We start from the raw sequence: 24,796 nt of genomic DNA, 5'->3' as shown, positions 1-24,796 counted from the left end.
GGGTTCAGGTCTCATCTAAATATTAGGATCCCCACGAACAAATATCTCCTAGCTCTAAATGCCTGCAAGTTTGTTGGATGGACTAATAGCCATGTGAATGAATGGCCTAGCATTACTGCAAGGTGGTCCCAGTGCACTGTTTTTTCCTTTACTGATTGTTCCCTTGGCAGCACAGCTGCCTGGAGTCTGGGAAGCATAAGCCCAGCTCATGTTGGTAGGATGACATGTTGGTGATAGTAGGAGGTATATGGTATGGGGTGGACCAGGGCTCTGGTGGCTTCTTGCACCTAGGCCCTCTGCTATGCGGACCCAGGAGGTTGCCAGCCAAGCCATCTGCATTTCTCTCCACTAGCCACTGGGTTTCCAGCACTTGATCCTTATGCCATGTCACATTTAAAGCCAGGTGAATTATTCTGATCTGTGCTGAGCTTTTCCTGGGTTGGGGGAGGTGGGGAGAATGGGGCCATTGCTCTAACAACAGCATTTTTAGTCACAATTGAAGATGCTGCTAAGGGACGGACAGCTGAGCGGCTGGGGGCACTGGCTGGCTTAGGAACTGCCCAGCATGCAGCTCTGTTTGCCCCCACTGGGAGCCAGGGCTGCTCTGTACATTCAGAAACCAGGCCCAAGGGCTCTCAGGCTAGACCTGCAGAAACCAGAGCACCCACTGGTGGAAGCAGAGTCCATCTTTCAGAACACCAGGCTGCTGCACATCCCACGTAGCTCTTATTTCTTTGGCATTACCCCAGTGTCTGTCTCTCCAAGTACCCAGCAGGCCCTCATCACCCTAGTGTCTGAGCACCTCATCATCTTTACCCTCACACACCCCCTGTGAGGCAGGGCAGGGCTAACGTCCCTACTGTACAGTGGGGCACAGAGAAGCTAAGTGACATTCCCGAATTCACCTTAGCAGATTAGGTAATTGAACCCATGGGTCCTATGTCAGTGCCCTAACCACTGGGCCATAGGAAGCTGGGGCTTTGGCTCCAATTGTTAAGCCTGGCCCCAGACTGGGGCTGCCCTGGTTATACACTTCGGCTGGGTGAAAAGCCATTAGACGGATGCTGTTAGCAAGTGCTAGGCAAGGACACTGCAGCAGCACCCACAGAACTGGCCCAGCATGGGCAGTGACCCTGCATGTTCCACGCGTACCCCCCTGACCCTAGCATGGAGGGACCCCACTCAGGCGAGGGGGTAGATCAGGCCTCAGGACCTGGACTGCCCACAAAGGTGCCAATCAGTGCTCCCTGGGCACTGTGAACATCTGTGGCCAAGGAACAAAGCTCATCTCCAGAGACCGCTGCGGCCAAACCCTATGCAGAGAATAACAGCGCTCCCACAACAGTAAGGGCTTGGGCCTCCCTCCTTCCCACCACGTTGCCATACAACTCTTGTACACTGGCCTAGGGCAGCCAGCACCTTGCAGCCTGAGCCCTACATTTGCCTGCATTTGAACCAGCCCCCTCAAGAGGCAAACGGCTGCATAGCCCATGACTGCCCCTCTCTCCTCCCGCCTAATCCACACACCCTCATTGCAGCCAACTGGTTGCATTGTGCGTTTTAATTCGGACCAGTTTCCAGCTGAGAAAGGCCAAGCCTCTTTTCAGCCGCTTACAATAGCTTAACAATGGCCAGCCAGAGCAAGTTATGTTCATGACTGGAGTACAACGGGGGCAAGCCCTACCCCAAGGGCCGGAGCCCCCTAAGCTGGCCATGACGAATGGGCTCAGGGCTAGTCTCTGCTGGGTAATTACCTTCACCAGGGCCCTGGCAATCCAGTCTCGCTGTGGTAGGGTGACCAGACAGCAAGTGTGAAAAATCGGGAGGGGGGGTGGGGGCTAATAGGCACCTATATAAGACAAAGCCCCAAATATCGGGACTGTCCCTTTAAAATCGGGACATCTGGTCACTCTACGCTGTGGTGAGAGCAGTGCTTTTGACACAAGGCTGGCTGGGGCGTGGTTAGAACTCCCCTCTACGCCTCTGCCAGGGCGTGGGTGAGAATTGCAGATTGCACAGTCCACCTTTACTGTGCGTTGCACGCGCCATCTCCGTGGCTGACTCCACGGACCTTCTCGTCCCCTCCCGAGATAGAGGAATTGCTGCTGTCCATTGCCTATTACTGTCTTCACCCAGCCTCTTCTCTGCCACCTGCTCCCTTCCCCCTCCATCGCTGCCCCCAGGAGGGCTGCCATCCAACCCCTTCCCCCATCACTTTCTTTCCCTCACTTCCACCCCTCACATTGCCTAAATCTGCCTCTTGCTCCTCCCAATGCCCTGCCGTCCCCTACTGCTTTCACCCATCTTTCCCAGTGTCTTTGCTGCTCCTTCCAGGCCTTGTGTCTCATCCTGGCTCCTGAGCCATCGAGTGGCAGCCATTTTGCCCATGGGCATGGCTTCTGGTCCCGTTGCACTCAGCTGGGTGTGGGTCAGGCACTGGTGTTTTGCAGCGGAGGGCTTAAAGGCTCAGGCTTTGCACAGACCCCCAGCTAGAGAACGCCACCTGAAGGCAAGCCCTGTCTGCGCTCACCTGCTGCAGGCTGGTTCCCAGCTCGTGGGACGTGGCAGGCCTGTGTGGGGAGGAGAGGGTGCAGCTGTGGGGGTTTTGCGACATGAGCACAGAGAGTAGAGTCACGTGTGATGGCATCTTTCCAGGGCTCATGTGCAATTTGGCACCAGATGAGTTGAAGTTCTGGACTCGGGTACTGCACTGGTGGACGCTTCAGCAAACCCTGGCTGGGTTAGTAGGCAGAAGTGGCATCAGCTGTGCAAGCTCCCTCCACCCCAGCCCATGAAGGTCCCATCACACCCACCTGACAAAACGAGCCATTTCTGAGGAGAAGAGGGAAGATCCCTCTCCAGGTACCAAATGCTGGAAGAGAGGGAGCACAGATCTGTACCCAGAGTGCTGCACTGGGGCGCAAGAGAGCTGAGTTCAATTCCTGGCTCTGCCACAGATGCCCTGTGTGACCTTGGGCAAGTTATTGAATCTCTCTGGGCCCCAGTTCTTCATCTGTAAAAATGGGATTTTCTCCCCCCTTCTAAGACCTTTGTCTGGTCCCCAAACTTCACGGCCATCTCTAGGTGCTGCCACAATAAAATTCTTAGCATAGCTGCTCAGATGACCCCTGCAGCTAGTGCTTTTGTGGTGGAGACCCACCTCTCTGCTAGGAACTAATCTGGGACTCCCCAAAGAAGCTGTGATGGCAGCAAACAAGGCCTGGAGCCCCCAGCCAAGCTCAGAATCTCCTGGGGCTAGGCCCCACACACACATCCCAAAGATCTTACAAACTAGACAAAGTGTGGGTGGGGAAATGGAGGTAGACAAGGTTCTACAGCAAGTTGGTAGTAGAGCTAGGAACAAAACCTACATCCCCAGAATCCTAGCCTGGTGTGCTGGCCATTGGACCACACCAGTAACTGTTTCCTAGTGTGCTGCTTCCAATCTAGCCCATGCCTAAGCCCCTGGGTTATCCAGCCCCTTCCCTCTCCCAAACTCTATGCTAAATGCATCCCAGTGTGATAGAATGACACACTCTCGGCTCTGATCCAGGCCGATCTCTTATATATTATTTTAATTTATTTTTTTGCTTTTATTGCGAGTGAAAAAATAATTTAAACCAATTACATGTACAGGGGGGAAGGGTCTTGTTAGCGCTCTGATAAACTGCAGCGATTCCACAGCTGGCAAGGAGAGGATCTTATCAGTCAATTTGTCTCTGTACAGATATTCTCACCTAAAAAGATCTGAGGGTTTATAAAGCCTCTCTCCTGATTACAAGCTGTCGCAGCACAGGGCAGGGGCAAGGAGACTGGGCAGGAGCTGATGTGGGTCCACGATATCCTAAACTGTCCTCTACCATCTCCTTCCCAGCAACAGGGTCAGGTGATCTGAAGTGGGGTCTCGAGCATCTCCATGAGAAAGGTGTCAATGGGCGTGTCCCCGATCAGCTTGAAGAAGAAGAGGTGCTCGAGGCATTTCAGCCCAATGGATCTCAGCGCCGGCAGCCGGAGGAGGAGTTTGGCAAATCTGGAGGAACAGGCCATGGAATCACAGACGTTAGAGATGGGAAAGGACTATTATCATTATTATTCCAGTAGAACGTAACCAAAATCAAGGCACCATTGTGCGGGGGCTGTACAAACTCACGGTAAGGGGCAGCGCCTGCTCTGAAGCGCTTACAATCTAAATAGACAAGATCTGTGAAGGAAAGGAAACAAAGAGGTGAAGCCTTTTACCCAAGGTCAGCAGCAGAGCCAAGAACAGAATCCATGGCTCCTGATTCCCGTCCAGTGCCCTATCTATTAGCTCACACTGCCTCTTCTACATCTACTTGTACAGTCATAGCACTGTATCCCTGTCAATGCAGGATTATCTCCCACACTGCTAAACAGAACTGAGCAAATAACTGATTTTTTTCCATTTCAAGGGCTGAACTGAAAAATCCAGGAGCAAAATTCAGTTAAGTTCAAACAAGAAACTGATTTTTTTTTCAGTTTCTCTCTCCAAAATTGGTGGGGGAGGGAGGCACCCCAAATAATACCTTTTTTCTGACCTGAAATGATTTGGTTGTTTTTTCTTGGGTTTTTTGTTTCAGGTGCTTTTCACCATTTTTTTAAATAGTGAAATTTCAAAATGAAACACTATTTTGAACCAAAAAGTCAAAACAAAACATTTTGATTTCTTACATTTTTTTCAGCCAAAACGATTCACCAATTTGACCTGAATTTGCAAGGAATTTCAGAGCCCCCAAAAATGCAATCTACTATTCGCCGAAAAGATTTCGCTACATGGTCTAGCGTCTGTCCAGTCTAGTTTTAAATAAGACAGGGATTCTATGACATCCCTTGGGAGATTATTTCACAAGCCACATATATCTGGAAGCTGTCTGATGCTCACCCTACATTTTCCTTCTCATAATTTCATCCCACAGTGGCAAAGTCTGTCACTTAATTCAGCTGCTGGTTCCTTTGCTCCTCTGTTTAATCTGATCAGAATCCCAGGGAATCAACGCATCTGTGTTAAAAGCGCTACAAACCCCTCTCTTTTTTTGGAACATTTGGGGCAAATTCCAGCAGCTGAGCAGGATACATGGGGACAACTGGATGGTAAAAACCGGCATGTCTTTGGAGAACAAAAGAGGGAGACATTTTTATCCCACATTTTCAAACCTCTAAGGCCAAAAAGAGTTTGGAGTCTCCCCCAGCCAGGGCTTAAACTAGTGACCTACAGCTAAAACATGCCACTGAAATCATTGTGGAACTCTGTTTAAAAATGGATGGACCCTAAAAACCTTCATAGCCTATTATCAACCTCCTCTGCCCACCGCTTCCTTTGTATTATGGACCAAACGTGGCCATATTTACAGCTGACTGACCTTTATCCATGTCCCACTTCCTGTCTGTAGCACACAAATCTGTAGCCAAAAATCACAATGTTGGCTGCACCTTGCTTCTTAGGCAGCTTAAATAGCAATATGATCTGTTATGTGCGCTGACATTTCTAGAAAGTAGCCAGGAGAGGGTAGTGTTGTACAACCCAGGAGAACGAATTGCAATGGGCTCCTGTAGTGGCAAGAGGACACTGCTAGTGTAGAGGACCAGAGATAGGATCAGGTGGGTTACAGAAATGTCTTCTTTCCTTGAACCAGCTATGATTTTTCATCAGAGAAACAACAAATTTCAGCCAAAAGCAGACTTTTTTTTGGTTTTCAGCCAAAAATTCTCCAGTTTGGGGCTGCAATTTTGCTGACACAAAGTCATTTTATTCTACTGAAAGTGTCGGTGAAACGGAACAATGTTTACTGTTCATCCAAATTTCCAGCAGGGAAAAAACATTTTCTAGCCAGCTCTTTACAGATTCCTGCACTCCTAGAAGAGGAGGAACAAAGAATTGCTTCGGAACTGTGATTGGTGCAAATCTCACTAGTTCACACCCCCCAGGGAGCGTGCCACATGTGTCTGCTAGAGACAGAGATGCAGCACTCTGCTACTCAATATTTACCTTCCAGGTTGTTCAGGGTACTTCTGCTTTGTATATGCTTCGAGCGTGGCATAGACCTTTTCTCGTAGGGACTCCACCTCGAAGGGACTGGATAAGCCCTTGGCATCTGGACCAGGGAGAAACCCAAAACAAGAAGGAAATCATTGCAGAGTTGACGTTTCATACTTCGTTTGGTTCACAGCTGAACAAGATGATCAATCACTAGAAAGGAGCTGGAGACAGCTCCTGTGAGCTGGCAGCAGTCTCTCCTCTCCGGCAGACTTTCTTCATTAACATTATCTGTCATATTTTACAGTGGCACCTAACAGCTTCCCCAGGATGTTAGGTGTTGTATAAACACAGAGTTAGGGACAGTCTCTGAGTGTGCATTATGATACAGTCTTTAATGATATGATCTCATACTGCCTCATTGCACGCACCGCCTGGACAGAATCAAAGCTGTGTGTGAAAAACTGTAAATCGGATATTTCCTAACTTTCAAGTGCTTCCCTTTTGTACCCTAAATCATGTTCTTTTTATGTAGATTTTAGCATATTACATATATTTGTGTACACACACAAAGATAATATCTGTCTATCTATTCCCCATCACGCTGAAATGATCTTTATTGGTTTGGGGATTGAACCTGCCATTCTTTTCCATACAAAATAGCAGTTGCTCTGGAATGTGAAGTGCTCTGAAGTATGGCTGTAATTTCCAAAGTGATGAGCCCAACCCACGCTGCCCTGTGCTGCTCCAACAGAGCCTGCAAGTGGACATAACTGGTCTCTGCAGGTAGCACAGTTGGTTCTGTTACCGGATACGGAGATGGCCAAGGGAACAGAGGGCAACAATTCCAGTAGCACAGTACCTCGGCCACCACACTGGGGGGAGAACTGTGGTCTGATGGAGAAAGCACTGAACTGACAGTGATGAGAGGTGGCTTCCATACCTGGATCTGCAACCTTGGACAACTCTCTGATTCTCCTCCTGTCTCTCTATAGTCTCAGCTCTGCCATGTGTACGCATACAGCACCTAGCACAGTGGGACCCCACTCTAGCTTGGTGAGCTATTGCATGAAAGGAAGGTAAGAGTGCTACCTACCGAATTCCCAGTACCCTGGCATGGAATTTGGCCTCCTCTTCCACAGCTACAGAATGTGCAATATCATGGAAAGGTTCCTTTCTGAGCAACACTTCGGATGCACTACTGAGGTAGGGCACAAGCTAGATTTCACCCAGGGCCAGGACTTGCTCTTTGTCAATGATTAGTTCCAGGGTTGGATTATCCTTTTGTGGGCCCAGCCCCACACTCTGCTCTGAGGCCCCACCCCCACTTGGCCTCCTCCCCCTGAGGCCCTGCCTGCCGCTTACATGGGGGTGGGAGGAGGAAGAGGCAGAGAGGAGTGGGGCCATGGTTCAGGCATCGACCCTTTTCTGAGTGTGGGCCTGGCACCAGGGTCAGTGCAAGGATGTTTTGTGCCCTAGGCAAAACTTCCACCTTGTGCCCTCCCCCCACCCTGGACTCCCACCCTGAGGTGTCCCCCCCCCCCCCCGCAGCAGCTCCCCCCCTCCGATCCGAGGCACTCCCCCTTGCAGCAACTCCCCACCCTCCACCTAAATGCCAGCGGCGATCGGGGAGGCCGAAGATCCAGCCGCCGCAGTCGCTGCCAAAGAAAATGGTGCCCCCCAAATCCTAGCGCCCTAGGCGATCGCCTAGGTCACCTAAATGGTTGCACTGGCCCTGCCTGGCACCATTGTAAACCTGGTAATGATTAGGTCTTTTTCTTTACAGATTCAGTGAAGCTATATGTTGCTCATAAGGCTACTACAGTGATTCATTGATACTGAGATTTAAGCACATTCTTTCCAGGCATCTGGTAACCCAGGACACAACATTTTTCCGGATTTTCAGGACTAGATGCTTGTTTTTGTCAGCAATACAGGTGTTAAAAAGCCAGCTCCTGAGCAACCACTGGAGCTAGCAAACGGGAGATTAGAGAGGCAGATACACATAATAAACATACTGTAAGGTTGGGCCAATGCCCATCCCCAAAAACAAAACAAATCCCTGCAAGAGTACAAAGACTGCAGGGAGACATCCAGCAGCAGAGTGGGCTATCCAGTGTATTGCACTGAATGCAGCAGGTATGATATCTGCCTTGTGGGCAGGTGGGGTGTGTGTGTATTCAGTGCAAGCAGCTCATGGCCCTCAGAGACCTAGTACAGGCTCTGGAGACCAGAGTGGTTGAACTGAAGGAGCTAAGGGAGACAGATATGTACACAGAGGAGACTTTCAGGGTCACAGTAGAACAGTCCCATCCCCAGTCTGACAGCCTCTGTGCTGTTGAGGAGGAAAGTCTTGGGGAAGGAGAACATAAAGATGGAGAAAAGGGAAATAATCCCATAGTTGGGACTCTCTTTTCAGGTGATGTCATGATATCCTCTTGCACTGAGTATACCCCTCTGGGGGAGGGGACCCCTGTTATTAGGAACATACAGGTAATAGTAATGGGTAGGGTGACCAAATGTCCCAATTGGATAGAGACAGTCCCAATTTTGGGGTCTTCTCCTTATATAGGCTTCTATTACCCCACACCCCCTCCCGATTTTTCACACTTGCTGTCTGGTCACCCTAGTAATGGGGGTATTTTATTATTAGAAATATAAATAGTTCAGTTTATGATAATCAGGAGAACCGCACGATGAATTGCCTGCTGGGTTTTAATTGAACTCATGTCTGTATGTATAATGATCTTTTAACCAGCAAAGAATCCTGTGGCACCTGATAGACGAACTACGTCTGTCAGTCTATAAGGTGCCACAGGATTCTTTGCTGCTTTTACAGATCCAGACTAACACGGCTACCCCTCTGATACTTGATCTTTTAACCAATATTCACTTTCTTTTCTTTTTTAATAAATTTTAGTTAATAAAAATTGGTTATAAGCATGTATTTGGGTAAGATCTGAAATCTTCATTAACCTGATAGGTAATGTGTCCAATCCTTTGGGATTGGTAGAACTTTTTAAAATGATAAATAAGATTTTCAGTAATCCTCATCATATTTGACTTGGGTGTCTGGGTGGAGGCCTAAGCATTAGTTACTTTATGGGAACTGTTGTTGGCTTCTGGGTAACCAGTGAGGTATTATAGAAGCTGTTTTGTGCTGGCTTGGTAAATCTAAGTGTTGGAACATCTACTAGCTTTGGGCATTGTCTGCCCCATTCTTTGCAGTGCATCCTAATTGAGTGACCTCAGTTGGCTCCCCTGGGACTCCGTCACACCTGTCCATGACTTTTACTAAATGACTAAATCTTAGCCTTAACTTACCAATCTATCAGAATTTTTTGAGGGAGTCAAGAAACATGTGGCCAAGAATGATCCAGTGGATATAGTGTACTTGGACTATCAGAAAGCCTTTGACAAGGTTCCTCAACAAAGCCTCTTAAGCAAAGTACACAGTCATGGGATAAGAGGGAAGGTCCTCTCATGGATCAGTAACACTCACTTTTGTCTAGTCATATTAGGGCTTACATCTCCTGGAGGTTGCAGCAGCCAGATGGCAACGTGATCTTAACACGCTCTAAAGAAATCAGAGCAGTAGCATATGCACTATATTTAGCCACTAGAGGGTGACATATTCCTGCACCCTTGAGAGGGTCTGACCTTCCTCCTAGAAGATGGTAATGGTGAACGCACACCTTGTGGTGGGACACACTCACAGACACAGCATAGTATGAATGACCATAACAATAAGAGGATGCATAATAATCCAGAAAGCATCTCCCCTGGATGTTGCTGAATGCCAATAAGAATTATTAGAGGGGCCTTTGAAGGTGGTACCTGAAAGAGCCTTGAAGCATCCATTACCACCAAGACTTACCCGGGTTAAACAGGACAATGGCTCGCAGGCATCCCAGCTCAGATTTATCCATCTGCATGTCTTTCATTTTAGACACTAATTCTGTCAGAACTCTGCACATTGGAGACACAAGCAGACAGACAGAGACCGTATGGATGGCAAGGTCTGCATCTAGCATTAAATGCAACACCATGGAGATCTAGGGTGGAATGCTCCATAGATCAGCACTGGCAATGCACTCAGATGACTCTTGTGAGATTACAGGTTTATAGGCATAATCATTCTCTAGGCTGGTGCATCAGACATGGCCCAGCTGTGGGGTCTGCATTAGCAGCAGCTGAATAGGAGCCTAAGAAACATGGTGATCTAGCTTGGAATGGAAGCTGCTATTATCTTTATTATAAGGGGGACCATAGAGATGATATGGGGGCAATGCTGCGTACGTGGCTTGTGAAAAACCTGGGGACAAAGGCCCAGTGTCAAGGGGAGATGTTAGCAGGAATACGTGGCAGATCTCCCTTGGGCATGACCTTGCATGGAGGGGAACAGATGTCACTCTAGGTGGATGGCAGAGAAACAGAGGCAATACCTGTCGAAAATGGAGCCCACGCCGGCACTGTGCGCACTGCTGCGGTGCACATGTAAGCCTGTGGCGAGCAGGATGCCATCTTGCACGGTCACCGAGCGATGGGAAAACGAGGCAATGAGCAGCTCATTCCAACCTGCAAGAGCAAGAGACAGGTGAATGTGCAATGCCAGCAGCTCCCCACTGAAACACAGGGCACTGTCCCTTTAAATCACAGCTGCATGCAGGGACCAGTGCAGGCTCCATTACACCAGCCCCTCTGCAGAGATGTGATGGGAGAGGTGTCTTCAGCCCCATGGCATCTTAGGAAATCCCAGTCCTCCTGTGTTATTAACAAAGGGCTGAAAGGGAGGCTGGGGGCAGGCAGTGAGGGGGACTGTGAGGAGTAGGATGCTGGGACATGTGAGGGGCTGGAGACTGTGGGGGATCCCCAAGGGGCAATGTGAGGCCAGGAGGCTGACAGAGAGGAGTTGGGAGGGACGGACACGAGTATGATAAGGAGAGTCTTCACCCCCCAGGGCTTAGGAGAGGACTAGAACGGCAGCTCCCTCAGGGCAAGCAAAGCCCCCTCTGAGCAGCCAGCTTTTCTGTGCACACAGGTAGGGATGAAATGGACCCTGAAACGATCACACCCAAGTGAAGATAGGAGGCATCTCCCGAGAGGCGCACGACTCAGAACCCAGGTGAAGCCAATGGCTTTCAGGGTGATGGGGCAGGGGGAATCCGACTCATGATTTCTGAGCCCAATGGCTGGCGAAAGGGCAGCCAGGAGGGGACAGGGGCAGGTTTCCCAACAGCCCAGAAAACACAGAAGCAACAACAGAAAACGTCTGGAAAAAAAAATCTGCTTCTTCCTAAAATCATGTCCCTCCAGTTTTCTCTTACCCTTGTACTAGAAGCTGTTTTTTCGTACAGGAGAAGGACACATTCTGTAGCTCCAATAACCAAACAAAGTACACTTTCATAAACAAGAAAAAGAAGGACTGAGGCATATTCTGTTAGCAGCCGGTCTTTCCCAGATGACATTAATAAGTTACTGGGGCCCGATTCAAAGCCCCTGAAATCAATGGGAAGACTCCAATGGGCTTTGGATCAGAGCCTTTGCACACCCCTTTAGCACCTCATAATGCCTGCAACACTAGCCCCAAGGCTGGTGGTTCTTTGCTAAGGCCCAGTTTTCCAAGCTCTGCCAGTTTGGCTCATGGCACAATTAAAGAGCTCCTGTTTTATTACGGACCTTGCAATATTGCTATATAACACCAATACATGAGGCCACTGACACCAGAACATGAGGATACTGTCACCATGGTGTTTGGTGCAGCGTCTTACCACAATTATTTTGTTCCCCAGGACAAAGCCATTAGGTGGCAGCCAGGGCGGCTCCAGGCACCAGCGCTCCAAGCATGTGCCTAGGGCGGCAAGCCACGGGGGGTGCTCCGCCGGTCGCTGCTAGGGCGGCAGGCATGGTGCCTGCGGAGGCTTGCCTGCGGAGGGTCCACTGGTCCCGTGGCTTCGGTGGACCTCCTGCAGGCGTGCCTGCGGAGGGTCCGCTGGTTCCACGGCTTCAGTGGACCTCCTGCAGGCACGCCTGAGGGAGGTCCGCCGAAGCCGCAGGACCAGATGACCCTCCGTGCTTGGGGTGGCAAAATGTCTAGAGCCGCCCCCTGGTGGCAGCCCGTGGATAACTTTGTGACATACCAAAGCACCCCAAGGGGCCAAGAAATCAGCAGACATCTCCAGGATGCTGTAGGAAGAAACAAAGGAATAATGCAAGATTCAGATAAACAAGAGCATTTGGGGATGCTGGGAACCAAAGAATTTTACCTGCCCGCAGAAGAATCACTTGGTCTTCCAGTGTCAGCTCTGAGAAGTGGGGGATTCGCTTGGCCCATTCAACTAAGGTGAAGAGCTGCTTGTCCGCTGCATGGCATATATTGGTGACAGGGTCATTTGTCTAAGAAAGGAATGATATAAAGAGAGAGAATGTGCCACTGAGAATTTCAGCAAATCAGTGACAATAATCTTGTTCCCTGCAGCCAATATTGTGTCAGGTTAATATTACTCAGAATCACTATACAGGTGATCAAATCTTTTGCCAGTTACAATTCAAAATGTGCATTTAACATTCTGATTTATTGCTAGGCTTGGTAGGATGCGATTTTTATTTTTTATAATTCTGACTCATAATAATGTTTATTTGTAACCATTTTTTATTATTTTTATCTATTTAAATTTTCGCAGTTGCGCAAACTTATGGGTTACAAGCATTTTTTTCCAGTTTTTATCTATTTAAATTTTCACACTTACAGTAAATTATGGGGCATCAGACAATGAGGAGGGGTTAGACAATAATTATTTAATGTAGTCAGTACTGATATAAAAAGTTAAAGCTTTATAACTGTTAAAACACAAATTGTCAACATCACATGTCAAAATATACTATGTAAATATCCTTAAATGAAACTCTAAAGTTTTCAAGCAGCTTTTTCCTTCCTTTGCCAAGCTGAAATTTTGATCATCGTTGATGGAAATATTTGTGCATGGGGGGGCAAAATTAACCTTTATTGACATTGATAAAAATTGAATCCTTCCAAGCCTCTTTATTACGTACATTTCTAGGGTGCTAGTTCAAATCCAGCCAAAGTTTAGTTGCTGATTACAAAATGTTCCATGTTTGTTCAGTGTCCTTTGTGAAATAAGACACTGAATCTCAGTCTAGTTCTCACCATACCGTCCATTTCACCCCACCATTGGCAGTCCTGGCCACTGGCTGAACAAGCTCAACTGTCCTGTTCTACTCAGAAAAATGAGTCAATAAAATCAGATATTTTTCATCCAAATTCCACCCACTACCTCACAGATCCAATTTAACAGAACACCTGTGCTCCAGACACTGCAGTGCCCAGACCAGCAGGGCGCACCAGAGCCTGGAAGTCTTCAAGATCGGCCTTACTCATTATTGAATGCTGAGTTGGTTGAAAAAAAAGGGAGGAAAATTCACACCTGTGGTTTGTGACCTTCTTTCCACATGATTTTTTGTAAATAGCTGGTCAATGACTGTGGATGATTCTGTAAAAACCTTCTTGGAAAATTTCTGCCATTTTTTTTTATCAGAATTCAAATTTTTAATGAAAACTTCCATTGAGAAACTTGAATTTTTAGCCAGTCCTACTAAACAGTCTGTCAGCCACAGCAGCTCACTAATGGCCATTGGAAAGTGACTCTGCTGCAGATCCCAGAATCAATTAACAATCACGTTGCTTTGATCTGGAGCTGCCACAAACAAGATGCCTGTCTCACTCCCAGCAGTGGTTCCTTCCTGGATATACAGCCCCATCAATCAGTTATCTATTGTCAATTGTAAATACAGGGTAGAATGCTGCCATCACAAGCTGCAAGTGGCTTCACTGAACCTGACCCGCATGCAAAGGCCTGACTGAAGCAGACACTTACCGAGTTCTCAGCATTCACGTCGCTGTACGATTCCGTTTTTGGTTCAACAGCCAGTTCTGCTTCTAAAATCCTCTCCACAGGCATATCCTCATTGCCATTGCTCGTGGACTCGGCTTCATTCTCGCTGCGCTCTCGGCTTCTCTGTCTCTCCTCTTGCACAGCTGGAACACAGAACAGTCCTCTGTACCATGCGGGAACCTGGGAACGCTTCCCATCTTTCTAACTCAGCAACAGCAGGGGGATTGGTCCCTCGGATAAAGCCCCGCCTGCTACTGAGGATCTTGGTGAGGAGGATAGGAAACAAAACAGAGGCAGCAAGATGCAAGGCTCTGTTGACATGGTAATATTGGAAGCAGACTTTATGGGCTTGACTGATCATTACCACGCATCTTGTGTCATCATTAACACCACTGCAACACAACCGCAAAATATGACCATTCTGACATGGGTGGTGTGTTACACCTGTCTTGCAATGGTTTAGAATGACTGTGCAATGTGCTGGGCACCGCTCAATCAAGCTCTTTTGGTGGTCAGAACCAGGAGAGGTTTTAATTTGGCAAGACTGCATCATATCCGGATTTGGTTTTGCAAACCCCAAGCCAGGCATGATTTGAACGGAAGAACCAATTTTATCTAAAACCTCAAAGTTGTTCGGGTTGGGAGGATAGGGGAGAGTTCAGCTAAATGACTCTCACTTGGGGCCATCGCTGTTCACTAGAACGTTGCATTGGAAAAGCAGCCCACAAAAGTCACAAAAAAGCAATTGTTCGAGAAGTGACACGCTGCTATTCCTGCGGGGCAGTGTGAGAGCAGCAGCCGGCCACCCTTCATGGAGCAAAAGCAGAAGATGATGCATTTGCAAATGTCAAGGATCCAATGGGGAAGTTTGTCAGAGCAACTGCCTCAGTTGGTTGCAGTACGTCAGGCACTTGGAATCCATCATTTAAAAGAGTGGGGCTCAACCTTTAGCAGTCAAAGAGCAACTTGGTCACTGAATAGAGTGAAGTAGGTTGAGACTGCAACCCACAAACATACGTTACGTGTTTACTGTAGCTCAGCAAACAATACACTCATCAAACCTGGCAAGTAAAGGTGACAGCATGAGCTAAGCAACACAGCACTTTTTACTTAATTTAGCCGCTAATGCTAATACAGATTCATCCCGCCTGTCTACGTGTCTCTCTTTCTGGATTTAAATTGCCACACCTGCCATTACACACTAATTTACACAACAGCTAAGGATAAGACCCAATACTGAACAACCCACAGCTTTAGAGAAGAGCAGATACATGTTCAGATTTTGCCCATGGCCTCTCTCTAGTGAGCTGCACTGAACATCCCTGAAATTTGGGGCCTTAGCTCCAAAACGTGTGATGCAGGGAGACCCGCTGCTAGGACCAGAGTCATCCAGATTGGAAATATGCTGTACATTTTTAACGCTTAGAGTAATTTACCACTGGGACAATTTACTAAGGGTTGTGGTGGATTGTCCATCACTGGCAATTTTTCTAAAAGATCTGCTCTAGGATTATTGTGGGGGCAGGTCTCTGGCCTGTGTTATACAGGATATCAGACCAGATTATCACAATGGCTCCTGTTGGCCTTGGAATCTATAAATGAAACTGGCAGAAAATGGGAAAATTTATTTCTAGATAATTATATCATCTCACAAACATTGTACTGAGTGAGCATTAGCATGGACAGCAGCGGTTCTCAAACAGCTCTCTAGGGATCCCATTCACAGGGCCACCAGAAATCCCAGGAGTGACTGCCAAGGAGAAGGTGAGGCTTGTGAAGAAGAGTGGGAAAGGAGGTGCTCCATGAATGTCTATCTTATGAAAAATGAATTCCATCTCTCAGCTGAGGGCGACTGCACATGTATTTCCCTCTAGTGATTCAGCAAGGGAACCCACTCTCAGGTTTCTGGCTCCTTTGGCTGTCAGCTCTCTTGGGCAGAGACATGCATCTCACTCCCTCGTGATTAGGTTATGTCCAGGCTGAACTACTCTGTGAATTCAGCCAATAAAGACAGTCTTCCTCTACAGACCTACTCGCTTTCTCTTGCTGGGTCTGATAACAGTGTAATGCCACAGGTATAAGTTACTCCCACTGCACTTCGTATGCATGTCTATTTTATTCTTAACATAAAAGCAGCACAGAATCCAAACATGAGAAGTAGGGGTTCTCTTTTCTGATATTCTCCCACCTCACTCTAGGAGATGCTAAGAGATGGGGCTTCCCAAAGACTATTGCAGAGTCTGGTCTGTTTCTATGGTTGTCACTCAGTGTTAATTTCCATCATGTCTGTCCTGATGCATCAGCTCTAAACATGGCTTAAATCTGACACCACGTGGTCCAGTGTGTCAGGAAAGATCTCCTTGGACGCATCTGAAGGTCTCCCTGTGTGTAAAGGGAAAAGTTGCCCAAGGATATTTCCACTAAAGTGCCTGATAATGGATGACCCTCAAAATGTTCATTGGACCAGGATGGCTTTGAAAAATACCTCAAAATCTGAGTGCTCAGCCAAGCATTATTTGAATTATTTGCCTCTCCTGGGTCTGCATAATTGGGCTGGGAATTTCATAAGAGATGTCTTTCTGAGATAACTCTTTTCCATCTCAGCTGAACATTCAGAAATGCACAAATATTTTTATTAAAGGCATTTTATTAAAGGCATTTTTATTAAAGACATTCAAATTAAATGTATGAAATATTTTAAAAAATCTTTAAAGCTAGATATTCAGCCTGTGTAAATTGACATAATTACAGTGAGGACAGCTATGGAAAACCTATGGTCTAAGATTTGGTGAAAGATTGAGGCATAGGTTTGCCTCAGTTCTTATTTATCCAAATCAGTTATATCTTAGATATTTAGATGACCCCCATCCCCACAGTACCTGAGAACCTCATAATCTTTAACGTACTTTTCTCCCAACACCCATTGTATTATATTCCTGTTTTATAGACAGACAGACCGACTTCCCAACTAAAGTATTTCTCTTGAGCAGTCTAATCTCAATGTCCGTTGGGCAGGGACACGAATGCCTTTACTCTAAAGGAGTTTGACATCATCGGTGTGACATAAAACCATGTTAATGATAATTAAATGGCACCTTGGCTTTGATTTTGATGTGTGCGCACTGGAAGATGAGATCTTTTCAAATGTGACCCAGTGGGTGGTTGTAGCAAGAGCATCAGTGTGGGGCAGAGAAGGGCTGGGCTGGGGATCTGGGTAGCTGTCATGTTATGACCAGATTGTTAGGTTAACATACCACATTTTTCTGCACAATTACTCTTCTGCAGAGATAAGGCTAATGAGGCGATTTCTTGCAATGGGCTTTAGTGAGGTCTCTTCCAGCACTCATAGGCGAGGTGGTGATGCATAGCACCCATTCCTCACCCCTTTTGGGGAGAACAAATGAGATGTAACAACTAATTTGCATGGCATGGGTTCCAACAGAAGCTGTGCTGTCACCTGGTATCAGCTCTTCCCTGACCTTCTCCTATGCATAATTGGCAGGTGTGCCAGCTAATCACATGGCTCTGGCACGCTGGAGCCCACCTCCATGAGTAGCCATGGGGTGGTAAAACTGGTTTCAGAAAAGCTCAATTCTGCTGGCTTTCCCTTTTCTGGCTGAAGGTGGGTCAAAGGACTCAAGATCCTCCCTTTAACCCAGCAGGAGAGGAGTCCTGGAATGAGGGGCTATATGAATAACTGGAGCGGCCCAAGGAATGAGAGTGTAAGGTCCAGCTGGTATAAACCAGCATAACTCCTCTGTAGTCAGTGGAGCTCCAGGCTCCCCAAGTAGCTCAGTGGGAATAAAAGCCTTGTCTCAGCTCTCTGCCTTGCTCTGAAACGATCTGTAGCTCTCTCTGTTTTTTATTCCTGTGTGATTTTGCACTCCTGGGTTCATGCACCAAGATACCATGAAAAAGCCCATTCTCACAGCATTTCTCACTCAACCAGGAAGAGGAAGGACATGAAGGTTCACTAGAAAGTCTGTTCTCATGAGATCTGTAATTGGCTGCGGAGGCCTACGAGGTTAGCCAGCTAGGATGTAATTCTGGCCCTGTTGACGTTAATGGCAAAACTCTCATTCACCTCAGTAAGGTCTATCTATATAAAATGCTTATATGGCCTGTCATAAACAGATAGTTAAGGGTTAATGTCTCTTTTACCTGTAAAGGGTTAAGAAGCTCAGTAAACCTGGCTGACACCTGACCAGAGGACCAATAAAGGGACAAGATACTTTCAGATCTTGGTGAGGGAAGTCTTTCTTTGTGCTTTTTGTTTTGGGGGTTGTTCACTCTTGGGACTAAGAGGGACCAGACGAACATCCAGGCTCTCCAAATCTTTCTGAATCAGTCTTTCATATTTCAAAATTGTAAGTAATAGCCAGGCAAGGCGGATTAGTCTTATGTTTGTTTTCTCAACTTGTGAATGTTTCTTTTTGCTGGAAGGATTTTTACCTCTGTTTGCTGTAACTTTGAATCTAAGGCTAAGGGGGGGTCCCTTTGGTCCATATGAATCTGAGTACCCTGTAAAGCATTTTCCATCCTGATTTTACAGAGATAATTTTTACTTTTTCTTTCTTTAATTAAAAGCTTTCTTTTTAAGAATCTGATTGATTTTCCTTGTTTTAAGATCCAAGGGGATTGGGTCTGAACTCACCAGGGATTGGTGGGGGAAAGGAGGTGGGATGATTAATTCCTCCTTGTATTAAGATCCAAGGAGTTTAAGTCTGTGTTCACCAGTGAACTGGTGAAGCCTCTCAAGGCAACCCAGGGAGGGGAAAGTCTGCGGGGGGGGGACAGGGAGTGTGCCAGGCACTGAAATTTCTGGCTGGTGGCAGCGTACCAGATCTAAGCTAGTAATTAAGCTTAGAAGTGTTCATGCAGGTCCCCACATTTGCACTCTAAAGTTCAAAGTGGGGAAAGAAACCTTGACATGGCCCTTGTCACCAGAGTATCTGAATGCCTCTGTCTCTAATGTATTTATCTCTACAAGTACTGTTTTCCCCACTGTACAGATGGGAAACTGAGGCACAGAGCGATCAAGGGCTTGTGTACACAAGGAAATTTACCAGCATAATTATACTGCCGTAGTTATACTTGTACAACTGGCATAATGCCTTCGGTGGATACTCCTATTCCAGAATAGTAGTATAATTGTACTAGTAAATTTCCCCTAGACAAGAACCTAGTGGCTTGCCCTTGGGCACACAGAATGGCTCTGGTGGAGCAAGAATAGAACCACAGTCTAACTGCCCAGGCCAGAACTCTAACCATTGAACCATCCTTCCTCACTCAGGTCAAGCTTTCACTCCTGATGTGCTGTGATTGCTGCTTATTACTCTAGTCATAATGGTCTCCCTCTTCCTTTGTGCTTCCCCCATCCGCTTGCTGGCCCATCCACCTGTGGTCCTAGGTTATAAACTCTCAGGAGCGGGGCCATGTGTACCCAGCGGCTAGCACAGCGGGGCCCCAACTCCTGAGACAGTTTGGGAAAGGTTCTGATCAGCTTCTGATCTTTTGGATGTTTGGCCAAACTCTGACCTTCCTGAGGCTCACCCATCAATATCTTCCAGTTCTGCTAGGCAGCGCTTGTCTCTGTCTCATGGGAAGCTGCCGTGGCCCCATGAACACTGATACTTCGAGATCCCGTATTCAACTTCTTCCTGTCCTGTAGGTCCTGGAACCTATCTGAAGCCCCAGTGACTATTGCAGAAACCCCCCAGCAATCTCATAGATCCTCCAGAGGGTCCTTCTCATGCTGGCTGTCTGTGGAGTTTATTCCCCAGGCACGCAGCCTGCTGTTAGCATTATAATTACTTTAAAAGAAAGCAGCAGCAATTTCTAACTCCTTGAAACCACTTGGCACCTGGCTGGTGCAGAGACCTGTGCTTGGAATTAGGTTTTGGTTCACAACTAGCAGAGTAACCTCCCGCTGGCAGTGGCTGCACTAAGCCACTGAGACAGAGCATCATTAATCACCCTGCAACTAGAGAAGTGGCCTAAAGACTGAGGGCAAAGCTCCAGTTCAGCCTTACCCTCCATCTGGCTTTCAGGCTACCTTGGCAAGGGCTAGATTGTCCCTCCCCTTGCAGGGGGAAGTGGGGCAAGAGCGGGGACTCTTCTGTGTGCTCCCTTGCGCTAGCTCAGCTGGCTACACTGATTTTCGGCACAGGCATCCTCCAGCGTAAAGAATCACAGGGGGTACTAGAGAGAGGAGGTGGTCAGGGGTGTGGGCCTGCCCTCACATGCAGCAGGCTGCGTCCATGTCCCAGCCTCTCACTTACCATGACAATAGCAGCTGGGAGAAGTGCAGTGGCAGAAAATTCATCCTCAGAAGGACAGGAGCATCCTATCTCTCGTAGTTTGTCTCATCGGTGCCCTCATCCCCACTGGCTGGTTTAGGATCAGCCCCAGTTGGCTCTGAAGGGCAGTAGGGATAATCCTAACCAACCAACCATGCTCTTGGTGAGTGTATAATTGCCATTGTGAGGCCTGCATAGTCCCTGCTACAGCAGTATCCAGTTCTAACATGCCTAGTCACGCCCTGAGCAGGAAACAGGCTATGCTGTAAGGCCCAATCACCCTTGACACCAGTGTCACAGCAATCAAGGCCAGAAGGGATGACCGGATCGTGTGCTCTGACCTCCTGTATATCACAGGCCACCAACACCACCTGCCCCCGCACACTACAGCCCATAACTGAAATGAAACCAAAGTGGTACAGCTGCTCAGTGGTGGGAGGTTGCTCTATCCTTCTGCTCAGTCAAAGCAAGAGGAGGTGAGTGTCACAGGGTCTATCAGGCCTTCTCCGCCCCCAAGCTGTAGCCATCAGTGCTGTCATAAACAGATAGCTAAGGGTTAATGTCTCTTTCACCTGAAGCACCTGACCAGAGGAGCAATCAGAAAACCGGATTTTTTCAACTCTGGGTGGAGGGAATATTGTGTCTGAGTCTTTTGTCTGCCTGCCTGCTTTCTCTGAGCTTTGGAGAAGCAGTTTCTACTTTCTAGTCTTCTGTTTCTAAGTGTAAGGACAAAGAGATCAGATAGTAAGTTCTATGGTTTCTTTTCTTTGGTATTTGCATGAATATAAGTGCTGGAGTGCTTTGATTTGTATTCTTTTTGAATAAGGCTGTTTATTCAATATTCTTTTAAGCAATCGACCCTGTATTGTATCATCTTAATACAGAGAGCACATTTGTATGTATTTTTCTTTCTTTTTATATAAAGCTTTCTTTTAAGACCTGTTGAAGTTTTTCTTTACTTCAGGGAAATTGAGTCTGTACTCACCAGGGAATTGGTGGGAGGAAGAAATCGGGGAGATCTGTGTGTTGGATTGCTAGCCTGATTTTGCATTCCCTCTGGGGGAATAGGAAAGTACTTTTTGTTTCCAGGATTGGGAACAGAGAGGGGGAGTCTCTCTGTGTAGTTTCACAGAGCTTGTGTCTGTGTATCTCTCCAGGAGCACCTGGAGGGGGGAAGGGAAAAAGGGATTATTTCCCTTTGTTGTGAGACTCAAGGGATTTGGGTCTTGGGGTCCCAGGGAAGGTTTTTCAGGGGGACCAGAGTGCCCCAAAACACTCTAATTTTTGGGTGGTGGCAGCAGGTACCAGGTCCAAGCTGGTAACTAAGCTTGGAGGTTTTCATGTTAACCCCCATATTTTGGACGCTAAGGTCCAAATCTGGGACTAAGGTTATAATAAGTGCCCTCACACATCCCACCCAAGGAAAATCCACTCAGACCAGGTGACCAGCAACACAAGCTCCTAGACGAGTAAATACTGACCAGTCCAGAACCAGCAGGTCACATAAGAAGGCAGTGGCAGGGCTGGGTGAGAGGATTTGCTCCTCAGTTAACCCAGAACCCAGGTCCAGACTAGGGCCTTGCCCTAAGCACTGCAGCTAAGCTCTTGTATTTTGAAGGATAGTTTTTTCCCTCTTTGTTAAAAGGTGCAGACAGACGAATCCTGAATTGCTGTTTCTGTCCACAGACTGATGCCAAGAGTCCCCTGCCCCAAGCTGGTGGCCAGAGTTTGGGGTGGGGAACAGTTGCAATACCACATGTGGCCCTGAAGAAGGCACTACAGAGCAGCCCTGCCTGCCATAGGGAGGATAACAACAGGTGGGGAACGGCTGCAATACCACATGTGGCCCTGAAGGAGGCACTACAGAGCAGCCCTGCCTGCCATAGAGAGGATAACAACAGGTGGGGAACGGCTGCAATACCACATGTGGCCCTGAAGGAGGCACTACAGAGCAGCCCTGCCTGCCATAGGGAGGATAACAACAGGTGGGGAACGGCTGCAATACCACATGTGGCCCTGAAGGAGGCACTACAGAGCAGCCCTGCCTGCCACAGGGAGGATAACAACAGGTTTGAAACGGCCAGGATTGTATGGCACCCACCTGCTTGTGTGGTGTTGTATAAATACCAGCTGGCTCTGTCTTTTCCCTACACCAGGAGACACCTGTGCAGCTGACTGGCTGTTCATGCCTACTTTAAAAGGGAATAAATGCTTCTGAAGGTGTGGGTGGAGGACAAATCTCCTTTGAAAGGAGAGTCACTGGAGCAGAACTCTGCTCTGGTGGCTCAGCATAGCTGGGTAGGTGCATGTGGACTCAGTCACTTTGCTGAAGTGGAAGGATGCTGCCCCTGAGCTATTTGCATCCCCAAGTGTCTCCAGACACATGCTCTGGGCTGGAGAAGAAAGGGAGTCCTTTGAAACTATAGCAACAGGGTTCTCACCAAAAACAATGGAAAGGGACAAGGAGAACAAAGTGCAGGCGCTCACGGGGTCAGATCTCAGCTGGACTTAGCTGTATGGCTCATTGCATCGTTCCAGCTGGAAAGGGCTCAGCTCGGTGCTCTGACAGCAGCTATTTTTGTAGATAGAGCATGAAGAGTCAGACGTTTGTGCTCTCAGTGTGGAGAAGCGGGAAAGGGCAGCATGCTCCTTTCGCCCCGTGCTCAGTCGCCCAACAATCTGCAACCGCCGTTTGCTTAGAGTGTGCAGCAGAGAGTAACGGCACATACCTGTGAGCACAAATACAGGCCCCCTAGCTTTGCAGGTAAGGGCTTCGTCCCCAAATTGCACCTGTACAAGGCTGCAATGCTGGCTGAAAGGACATTGCGACTGGCTAAGGGCCTGATCCAAAGTCCAGTGAAGTCTATGGGAATCTTTGCACTGACTTCAATGGGCTTTGGATCAAGCCCTCTATTAACATTCTTGACTCATGGCCAGATTGTGCCCAGCTGCCTGCATGGCCATGCAAGGGTGGAGAAGCAGGTGCATGAATTCTTCTCCGCCTTGCGCTCCTGCCCAACGCCCTAGCCCTGTGATTCCAGCCCCGCTTGAGGAACAGAGGCTGCTCTCTCCTAGCTCTGCCTGTAGCACAAGGCTTCCCCCGAGGAGGAGAGAAGGGAGAGCTGGCTCAGCACACATGGGGAGGGGATGTGGCACCTCCTGGAGGGGTGGAGCAATGGCCACGCTGCCCCTGCACAAACCTGCAGCTGGCCTAGCTGCACATCCCTTTAAAGGGCTTGCATGAGACACAGCCACCATCACTGCACCCACTGGCTACCTGCTTCTCTCCGTAACTTCTCCAATCAGCCGCGGGACACTCACTAATTTCCCAGATGGCCTGGCTGGGTAACTCCCTGCCCAATTCACTCAGCACCCTGCAGCTGCATTTCAGCTTTGCACATTTCCCCTTTCCTGCCTATTCGAGCTGGTCTTTGCATAATTAATTCCGTGCCTAATTTCTTGATTAACTCACCTCATAATTAATTTGTTCCTTAGTCGATCATGCCCCGCATTAGCGAAGCTCTGCCTGCCTGACTGATTCTGCATAACTGATTTTCAGCCTGCTTGATTGACAGGAAGCCACCACTTCGTGGTTTCTCTACCTGAGTGATCAGTGCTGAGTCACAGGGGTATCACCTCCGGTATCGCCTAACTCAGCCTCTCTGCACCCTCCGGCCGTTCCCACCTCTCACGCTGCCCCACTGGCACCTGCCTTGACAACCTCACCTGCCTCCTCATCTCCCTCCATCCCTCCTGCCCCCTCTGGAATGCTCACTCCATCTCAGATGAGATCACGGTCACCCATGAGCTTTTCATCTCCCACTCCTTGGTACTCGCCGAAGCCCTGCAACCAGGGTCTCCAGCCATGACCTCTCCTTTTCTCATATCCCAAGTTGCCCCCCAAGAACAGTGGGCTTCTCTCTCAATCATGATATTCTAATCTCTTCCCACTCCTCCTCGTCTGAACTCCACTGGACTCTCCTTCCTCATCCCCAGTTCTTTCCCACCACTTAGCTCTTCCCGCCCCCCACCGTCTCCCTCAGTGACCGCATCCTCCATGATGCGGTCCCATTTCAACCCTTAGCCCTCCTGCCTCCTCACCCTGTGACCGTCCACATGGATTACCTTCCCCCTCTTAAAATGCCCCCCCGACTTCATCCTCATTAAACACCACTCCCTCCCTCTCTGATAATGAGAACCAGAGCTGGAGGACAAGAGGATCATTGGGAAAGTCACAGGGCGCTTGAACCTGAGACATTAGAACAGTGTGTGAAAGGAAAGGCCTAGCACAGTCTCATTACCTGCAAGCCAATTTCTACATGTAGAGCAGCCTAAGGGCTGATCTAACATAGGCCTCTGAGAAATGGCTGGGCCACACAGAGTCGGTGCAACTTTTGTGGCATGTGCTCAGTGCCTGATCCACAGAGGATGCGAGTCACCTTGCTACAGATCCCATCATGTGGACATAGGTCCAGATCCTCAAAGGTATTTAGGTTCCTAACTCCCAAGGGATGTCCCCATGGGAGTTAGGCACCTAAGCACCTTTCAGGCTCTGGATTTAGTCCTTTAGCACAAGCTGCAAAGACTCTTGC

The 24,796-nt window shown here is 48.1% G+C and overlaps 1 protein-coding gene across 1 annotated transcript in view; it reads right to left on the bottom strand.

Moving 5' to 3' along the window:
* Positions 1 to 3,651: 3,651 nt before the first annotated feature.
* Positions 3,652 to 24,796, bottom strand: part of RXRG (retinoid X receptor gamma) — a 56,337-nt gene continuing 35,192 nt past the window's right edge. Inside the window, exons 5-10 of the mRNA XM_050963279.1 lie at positions 13,888 to 14,048; positions 12,259 to 12,388; positions 10,438 to 10,570; positions 9,870 to 9,961; positions 6,005 to 6,110; positions 3,652 to 4,030 (exon numbers count right to left, since the gene is read on the bottom strand). Of these exons, the coding sequence (XP_050819236.1) occupies positions 3,883 to 4,030; positions 6,005 to 6,110; positions 9,870 to 9,961; positions 10,438 to 10,570; positions 12,259 to 12,388; positions 13,888 to 14,048 (770 nt within the window). The 3' untranslated portion in view covers positions 3,652 to 3,882. The remainder of the gene's footprint in view (positions 4,031 to 6,004; positions 6,111 to 9,869; positions 9,962 to 10,437; positions 10,571 to 12,258; positions 12,389 to 13,887; positions 14,049 to 24,796) is intronic.

The sequence above is a fragment of the Gopherus flavomarginatus genome, chromosome 7 (genome assembly GCF_025201925.1).
Source record: "Gopherus flavomarginatus isolate rGopFla2 chromosome 7, rGopFla2.mat.asm, whole genome shotgun sequence".
Classification (NCBI taxonomy): Eukaryota; Metazoa; Chordata; order Testudines; family Testudinidae; genus Gopherus; species Gopherus flavomarginatus.
Note: the sequence above shows the minus strand (reverse complement) of the source record. Positions and strands in the feature narration are given on the sequence as shown.